Here is a 9,581-nt window from a genome sequence, read left to right on the forward strand (position 1 = left end):
GAACTCTTGGTGAACGTCCTTGTACCTTTTACAGGCTTCATTACGGCACTTGCCAGATTGTAGTAATTGGTTATGTAATTGCAAGTCTCTCTTCTACTGGTCGTCATTTTCTTGTAATCAGAGTTTTTCATCTCTGCTCAGTATTCCCAGCATCTAATATCATGTCTAGAACACATTCCATGTAAACATAAATGTTTGTTGAATGAAGGAGTGTCTCTGTATTTCCCAGTTCCGTCAGCACACACACTGTTCAAGGTCCAAGTTTTGAGTAATTATATGGTGATGAACTCTGATCATTTTCTTTCTTAAATTAGAGTTTCCAAAGGGGGAGAAAATGGCCAGGTAATTTCACAGATGGAATTTTCTGTACCGACCATTGACCACCCTCCTCTCTCCTAACACTGAGCTTCCCCAAGAGGACAAACCAAAAGGAATCTTCTATTAATGAATGTTTTTCCATATAATACCACAACCTGTGTCAAAATAAGAATTTCACAACAAGCCCTACAAACTTTAGCCTCCTCAAAGGACATCAAATCTGTCCCTACAAAACACTGGAATCATCCGGCTAGATGTCAGGCACTGAATCACTGGAAAAATCTTTCAACCTCACTCTACTGTCAAGATGAGATGCATTTTCTGTTCCTGGAATTACTTATTCCTAAATCTTGCCTGAATAACCTTTCCTTAGTGCTTCAGGCTATGTCCAATCCACCTAGTCCAAAGTTTTCAGTCACAATCTCTCATCTTCTTAACCTTTTTACAGAAGCCCTCACAGCTGAACTCTTGGGGCTGCTGCTACCCTGTAACTTAATTCACCTGTTCCTGAAAACAAAGGAACCAAATATTGGCCGAAGCAGGAAAATCTGCAATTCACTGCCTTACCTGATAGGATCCTTTACGATTAAAGTTATGTTATAGCTAACCACCCCTAAAAGTGATAGCAAATTTAAAAAATAAAAACCTGTGCCCCTTTGTGGGAATTATACTATAATTAACACAGTGCATATAACTAAGGAACTATTGACAATAACTAAACTTTACTGCAGACCTACTACATGCCAGGATCTGTTTTAAGTATTCTGCGTTAACTTAGTCTTCTTAACAGTGCCATGTGACAATCTATGATTATCCTCATTTTACAGACAGGGAAAGTGTAACAAGGAAGGCTAAGCAACTTGCCCAATGTCACACAACTAGAAAATGCCAATGCTAGGATTTGGAGAATGGCAATCTGGCTCTGGAGCCTGCGCTCTTTAATTAACCCCCATGTGAAGCTGCCTCCCCTAATTACCCTTAAAATCCTGAATTAGATACACCTTTTTCATTCCTCAATTAACCAGCGTAATTTGACAGACGCAAATCTATCCATTTACACCAGCATTTGCAACCAGATGGCTTAAGTCAGCGGCAGTGAGGAGTGATAGAAATTGAGCCATGTATTTTATTACTGTAAATAGCCTTTGAGCTCTGAAATTTACAAACTAAGTCCAGCTTAAGTCCTCAGGGCACTCAATTGACTTAGAACAAGAATTTAAATGGATGTATTTCTATTTCAAGACATCTTCAGACAGATAAATCAAGGACCCTTCTAGATTAGCACTTCCCAATAAGTTACACCAAGTAATTTTAACCTCAAAACTGTATACACGTATCTGGTTCCCGCCGCCAGTAAGTAAAACTTCAAGTGCCTCTGAGCTTCACGTAGATGCCTAGAGCCCGGACACCGCTGGCCACCCTCCTCACCAGAGCACCCAGTCCTGCCCAGGGCATCTGGTACCGCACGGGACGCCACTGGCCAAGGCAGAGCCCAGAGCTGAAAAATCCCAGTGGGAGAAAGCAGATCCCTGTGGCTCGCGGGAAGGAGCTGGCAGCGGAGAGAGGTCACGGCAGAGGGTGGGGCCTTCGGAAAAGGAAGCCACAGGATCCCGGGAAAAAGGAAAGGTGCGGACGGGGATCAGAAGTGGGCAAGGAAACAGGTGGGAAACCAACGTGCGGGGCGGGTCGGGTGACGAAGGAGAAGGCGGGGCGGAAATCAAAGCGCACCCAAAGCGGGAAATCACCGGGAGTGGCGCCGGCCTCTTGCAGCCCTCGGACCTCCGCGCTGCCCGCGCTTCCCCGGAGATTCGGCCCCGATTCCGCCGCGGCCCGGGGAGGCCCGAGCCCTCACCGGGGTCCCGCCCGGCCCTTCCGCGCCGCGCTTACCTCGTCCACGGCTGCCTCCCGCTCGGCCCCGTGTTCGGTCACCGGCTCATGCCGCGGGGCACTGGCCACAGCCGCCCGGGTGGGATTGCGCGAAGCTGCCGGTCGCCGACGCCTGCGCCGGGTCTGCGGGAGCGAGCTGGGAGCACTGGGCCGGCTGGGCTCGGCGGCCTGACACCCAGCGCACTGCGCATGCGGGAGCGGCCCCGTGCCCGCGCCCCCTGCTGGACAGGAGGAGTCAAGGCACCGCTTAGGGTTTCTCCCGGGAAGGCGGGCGAAGCTCAGGCTCCACAGTGAAATCCATAGACACGCAGCCTCGTTCGTAATTAAAGAAACTGCAAACCGAAACGAGGCCCCATGCTTCACTTACAAAACTGTTATAAAACTGACAAAAATGTAAACGTTTTAGTATAATCGGTATTCATGCGCGTGCAACATTCCTGAAAGGGAATTTGGCAATTATCCATTACACGTAAAATGCCGGTAACTTTCCCCAACAATCCCTCTGTATGGAGTTTACCCTATGGATATTCTCAACGACGTTTATCAAAAATATTCATTACAGTACTGTTTCTAATAATAGCGAAAACCCGGACACAACCAAAATAAACTATGGAAAATTTGATATTAATCAAAATAAATTATTAGAATGTAATAATGAGAGAATGCATATGTATGTTGGTATGGAAAAAATCTCAAAGACATGTTAATATGAAAACATGGTTTAAAACAGTAGACGAGTATGATCCTTTTTATGTAATAAAATATACATATATATGTATGCAGAAACAGAAGACAGAAAATATATATGTAGATGCTTAGATTCAGGCATTTATATATAACATTTTTTCTGGAAATAATTCAAGAAGCAATAAACAGTTTTAGAGGGATTAATTGTGGCGGTAGAAATGGGGGAGAAAAACTTTCATTTTCATTTTGTTTCTGTATTATTTACATGATCTAGCCTCCTACATGCACAGCAGAACCCCTGTCATAAGACAATCAGTGGAGTCTAAAAAATTCAATCAAAATGCAGAGTGATGTTATTGAGAAGTTAATGAAATGACCCCACTGAGCCTATGCAGTTTACAGACAATGGCTGCAGAATCCAAATCCATCTGGTCTCAGCTGTACCTCAGCACCATCTGGTGGAAGTTGTCACTTAGAACTTAAATATTCATAAGGATGATTCTGAGTCTAGAGACCCACTGGGGCTTCCAGCAGCAACATGATTCCAAGAATATTCTTGTGAGTTAATGCCTGCTTAACACAGATCCAGAGGGATTGGGACGAGAATATTCTGGAGACAGGAAAACACATTCTGCTTCCCCACATCTAAGAGGGCATTTGCTCTGCTCTTCAAATCCACACCCCATCCAAAAAAACAATAAGAAATTTTAGCACACATACACATTTGAGAAATGGATAAGTGGAAAGCGTTTTCACTTTCTTCTTTGTCTTTCCCTGCAAACAGTTTAAATGAACTATTTTTTCATTAAATGAGGACTTTCTGTGTTAAAGACCCATTAGGCATAGCCTTTGAAGAACCTATCTTATTCACTTTTTATAACCCTAAACGTGCATAGTGCCTGGCACATAGAAAGTGCCTCAATGAGTAGTTGTTTTTTGTTTTTTTTAAAATAATTAATTAATTAATTAATTATTTTTGGCTGCACTGGGTCTTTGTTGTTGCGCACAGGCTTTCTCTAGTTGCAGCGAGCGGGGGCTACTCTTTGTTGCAGTGCACGGGCTTCTCATTGCGGTGGCTTCTCTTGTTGCAGAGCATGGGCTCCAGGCCTGCGGGCCTCAGTAGTTGTGGCTCGCGGGCTCTAGGGCGCGGGCTCAGTAGTTGCGGCGCACGGGCCTAGTTGCTCTGCGGCATGTGGGGTCTTCCTGGACCAGGGCTCGAACCTGTGTCCCCTGCATTGGAAGGCGGATTCTTAACCACTGCTCCACCAGGGAAGCCCTCAATGAGTAGTTTTTGAATGAATAAAGGGTGCCCAGACGCTGGGAGGAGCTCAATAAAAAGAAAACAAATGCACAAGTAAGATTCACCAAAGCAGAGGATGGAGAGTGGCATAGGAAAATATAAACAAAATGCTACAGCAGGGGTCCCCAACCCCCGGGCCGGTACTGGTTGCCACCAGTCCGTAGAAAAACTGTCTTCCACAAACCCGGTCCCTGGTGCCAAAAAGGTTGGGGACCGCTGTGCTACAGGGTTCAAAAGAGAAAGCGATCACATCCAACTGGAAAGATGTAGGAAGACCTCACGCAAGAGTTGACATTTTTGCTGGTCCTGGAGAATAGTTAGGATTTTGACAAATAGAGGATGAAGAGGGCATTCCAAGCAGAGAAAAAAAAAAGCATGAGCAAAGGCACAGATGTGAGAAAGAAGGAGAAGCAGTCAGAAAGAGCAGATGTCTTTTAAACCAGCATGATTCAAACGGTGGGGCTACATTTCTAGGGGTAGAAACCATGCAAGGAATTGGAGGTGAGAAAGTATAGAAGCTGTGATATTAGAAGTTACGTGACGCTAAAGCAGCTGAGAGAGACTGCAGAGAAGAATGAGAAAGAAAACTGTGGGCCAGGACCTGAAGTCTCAGAAGGTAGAAAAGTCCTTCTGGTCGATGGTTAGAAGAGAGACTGTAGAAAGACGTTTCATTACTTGCTCTGAAGGTACAGGACAAAGCAAAGACCGTGCAGAGTCCCGCGTACCCAGGGAGCCAGGAGAAGTGCAAGTGAGGGTTAAAAAGGGTGTGGTTTTCAAGGAAAGTGGCATTATCAGCCACTTTTTTGAAAGTGAGTTTACAATGAGGAGCAATTGCTAGTGTGGAGATGAATGCCAGCTTTACCACTTCCTTTATACGATAGCGGTCTGTAAGTATGGAGAAAGGTATCTTCCCCAAGAAGAAAGACTCCGTGAAAGAACTGTTCTGTGGTGTTTCACGTTGGGTCAGCTTATACGACACTGGCAGGCAGCCTGGTGGACCAGAAAACACCTACCAACACCAGAGCAAATATAATGAACACTCTCTCAAATGGATGCTGAGCTCACAAAAGAAGTAAAGAAAATATACAAGGAGCCAAAAATGAAGGTGAAGTGAGAAAATTGAGTGAAGGTACAATTTGGGCATACAAGATGGGAAGATGTGGAGAAAACCATGTAAAGCTAGGCTATTGAGATGGAAGACTGGAAAAATTTGCTCAACATCAGTAACAAACCAAAAAAAAAACTTGTCTGTCTTGTCCAGAGAATGGAAAAAGAAGAGTCTCTGCTGAGAATCTTTAATTTCAAGCTTCACAACAAGGTGGGATTTGAATGGATACTGCCAGCATGGTCCAGGAAGTTCCCCACCTAAAGAGTAACTTGAAGCAAAGGAAACATAAATCCCCTCTGGAGGGTCATGCCCTCAAGGCAAGCTGCCCAGGATTCTGACAAACATAAGCCCACAATCTGGAATTACAAAGCACATGAAGAATAAACCAGTCAGCAGAAACTACAAACAGCAGAAATCTAACCTGCAGAAACTACAGATAACTGGATAATGAGAAATAGATATAAAATAAGTAAGTTTATGGTGCTCAAAGACTTAAAAGATGGAACTGTAAATATTAGAAAGAAACAAGATGGTTTTTTTCCCCAAAGATGGAAGAGATTGAAAAAGTACTAAATATAAAAATTGAGATTAAAAATTCAATGCATAAGTTAAACCATAGATTAGATACAATTAATAAACTGAGATATAGATCTGAATAAATTACCCAGAATGTAGATTCAAGAAAAAACAAGGAGATGGAATATAGGACAGGGAGGTTGAAAGAGAGAGAGAATAAAGGAAGAAAACCCAGGATGTATCCAGAAGCAGGGAACAGAGAAAATGCAGCAGAAGCAGTTTCCAAGGATACAGTCGCTAAGAATCTTCCATTATTGGACAGAGATGATCACCTGTAATGGATGCACAATAAGACTAACAGTGGGCTTCTCAACAAAAACAAAAAACAGAACTCATAATATACTGGTAAAAGTGCCAAAAGAAGCTAGCAGTCAATTTCAACTGTATACCTAGTGAAACCATCCTTCAAGAATACGAAAGAAAGAAACACATTTTCAGACAAACACCGATAGAAAGAATTTACCATCAGTAAATCCTAACAGAATTTCTTAAGAGATGTATTTCAGGAAAAAGAATATTAAAACCAGAAGAAAGTACTGAGATGAAGTAAAGAAGTAATGAAATTGATAAACTCATAGGTAAATCAAAACAAATACTGACTGTATAAAACTATAAAAATAAAAACAAGAAATTTGGAGATTAAAAACTAGGCATTGGGGCTTCCCTGGTGGCACAGTGGTTGAGAATCTGCCTGCCAATGCAGGGGACACAGATTCGAGCCCTGGTCTGGGAGGATCCCACATGCCGCGGAGCAACTGGACCTGTGAGCCACAACTACTGAGCCTGCGCGTCTGGAGCCTGTGCTCCGCAACAAGAGAGGCCGCGATAGTGAGAGGCCCGCGCACCACGATGAAGAGTGGCCCCCACTTGCCACAACTAGAGAAAGCCCTCGCACAGAAATGAAGACCCAACACAACCAAAAATAAATAAATAAATAAATAAATTTTTTACAAAACTAGGCATCACCCCCATGTTCACTGCAGCATTATTCACACTAGTCAAGATATGGAAACGCTTTGTGACCACCTAGAGGGGTGGGATAGGGAGGGTGGGAGGGAGGGAGACACAAGAGGGAAGAGATATGGGAACATATGTATATGTATAACTGATTCACTTTGTTATAAATTAGAAACTAACACACCATTGTAAAGCAATTATACTCCAATAAAGATGTTTAAAAAAAAAAAAAGATATGGAAACAACCTAAGTATCTATGGACAGATGAATGGAATATTATTCAGCCATGAAAAGAAGGAAATCCTGCCATTTGTGACAACATGGGTGGACCTCGAAGGCATTTTGCTAAGTGAAATAAGAGAAATACAAATACCATATGATCTTTCTTATATGTGGAATCTAAAAAACAAAACAAACACACAAAAAACCTGGCTTATAGACACAGGGAAGAGAATGGTAGTTGCCAGAGGTGGAAGAAATGGGTGAAGGGGGTGAAAGGTTAAAAAAAAGGAAAGAATTTTGCAGCAAATACCCGTATATCTACTGTCTATATTATGCAATTAATATTTTACAGTACTTGTCACATGTCTGTCTATCCATTTGCTGATCCATCATTTTTTTTGCTACATTTCAAAATAAGTTGCAGATATCAGCAGTTACATCTGAATATTTTATTGAATGCATATCATTAACTAGAGATCAATATTTTGCAGTTCCTTTTTTCTTATGAGATAAAATTTATGTACAATAAGGTGCATATATTTTGTACTTTTTCTTTAAATTAGGGAATAACAATAGCTTTGGCAGATGAGGGGGGAAAAGTAATGGCAGAAGAAAGGAGCAAAAAATAATGATTTTCCCTTTATACAAAAATTATAGGTCCCATGTACTCATATAAACACCTAAAAAAAAAGAAATTAACAAATTAGAAAACAAAAGTACAATAGAAAGAATTAACAAAAGTAATAGTTCATTGTGAAAAACTAGTAAAATTGATAAAACCAATACAAGACTGTTCATGACAAAAATAAAAGTAGAGAGAGCAAAAGTTACCACTATTAGGAGTGAAAAGGGTATATTACTACATAGAGAAAAAACAAAAGAATGTAGTACATGTAAATGTAAATGTAAATGAACCCTAAAACATGAAGCTGCGCAAAATAACCCAGGCACAAAAGTGAACAACTATATGATTCCTTTGGGAAATTTTATGCATGGAGCTAGAACTCAGAGTGGTGGTTGCCTGTAGGAGATTGGGAGACTTACATAAGAGCTTGAAGGAACTTTCTGCAGCAATGGAACTGTTCCACATCATGATGGGGATAGGATATTAGTTATACAGATGTATATATATGTCAAGGACATTGAATCTTACAATTAAGATCTGCCCAATTCACTGTAGGTAAACTTTACTTCAGTTTTAAAAAATTAATTGAATGCAATGTTTTAGCAGAAGCTCAAAAGACATCTGAGAACAGTACTAGATCTAGATGGTATCTGTAACTCTCCTAGGTACTTGCCCTAAATAGAATTTTTAAATTTATTTTTTTTACTGTATACAGCTTTCATGTGGTTTTAAAAACAAAAAGCATTAAAACAAACCCAGGAGAACCAAAAAAGTGAAAGAAAGAGTAAAAATTCTCACTCCTGTCCTTGTTTCCCATCCTCCCAATTTCCCTACCCCATAGGCAACTACTATTCTCAGTTTCTTTTGAACTCTTTTTCAGACTCTTTATGGGAAAACAAATGCCCTAAATTTTGACTTAGGGTGATGGAGTCTGAGAAAACATGGTGTCAAACATTAAATATCCTGTTGAGAGTCTTGAAGCCTTAGAACTGTTGTTAGAAATGTTCACATCAGAACTGGAGTTTCTATTTGACCAGGTCTTCGACCAAACTGGGGTTGTCATGACTTTTCAAAGCACAATTTCCAGAGGAAGAAAAAAACAACTACAACAACAAAGAGGCATTAACTAAAATACTAGCGAACAATATGGCAGGAGATGAAAATAAAGGAGTGAGAGTTAAATATTCTAAGGTCATTTCCATGTTCAGGAGGAGAATAAAGAAAATGATAAAGTGAATGTTAATAAATGAAGAGTATCTGGCAAAATAAATACTCATTTCCAGATATATAAAGAACTCCTACAAATCTGAGGCTTAAACAAATATTTTTTAAATGAATGAAATAAAATAAAAAGGAGGCAACAGAAAAACATACTCTCTTTTCTGTGTCTGGAAGTGGTTGGTGAGGAGGTGATGTTTGGAGCTTCTGTAGCCATATTGAGACAATGAGGAAATAAGCTTGAAGGGGAAAAGCCAACCCACTAAGGATGGCAGAGTGGACAGATGAATAGAACCTGGGTTCCCCTGGATGGGCAGATGATTGAGGTAAGGCCTGCTGGCCTCCTATGGCAGGAGAGAAATGAATGCTGAGGAGGAAAGGGTGTCTATCCTGCTAATACCCTGTAGGTGTCTGCTACAAGGACCATGTAACCTGGAGCTGCCTGGAAGCCATCTTGCCACCATCTGAATGGAGCATGTCTGAAAATGAAGCCACACAGAGGAAAAGAGAAGGAGGGAACACAAAATCTGATGGCTGTAGTAACTGGCAGAGCAGAAAGGTGAGCAGAGAAGATGTGAGGTGGGTGTAGGGTATGTCCAGTCCATGCTCCAGAAAGGGAGACATATGGAACATGGCCATTCAGCAAAGCAAAAGCCAGCTCTACTCAAACCAATGAGCTCAGT

General features: G+C 41.6%; 1 protein-coding gene across 1 annotated transcript in view; it reads right to left on the bottom strand.

Annotated features, from left to right (window-relative positions):
- Positions 1-8,148, bottom strand: part of EXT2 (exostosin glycosyltransferase 2) — a gene marked incomplete at its 5' end in the record, with an annotated part of 138,142 nt that extends 129,994 nt beyond the window's left edge. The window contains 2 exons of the mRNA XM_082342211.1: positions 2,206-2,423; positions 8,100-8,148. Of these exons, the coding sequence (XP_082198337.1) occupies positions 2,206-2,423; positions 8,100-8,148 (267 nt within the window). The remainder of the gene's footprint in view (positions 1-2,205; positions 2,424-8,099) is intronic.
- Positions 8,149-9,581: the final 1,433 nt, after the last annotated feature.

This window comes from Balaenoptera borealis (genome assembly GCF_965194805.1).
Source record: "Balaenoptera borealis genome assembly, chromosome: 11".
NCBI classification, from domain to species: Eukaryota; Metazoa; Chordata; class Mammalia; order Artiodactyla; family Balaenopteridae; genus Balaenoptera; species Balaenoptera borealis.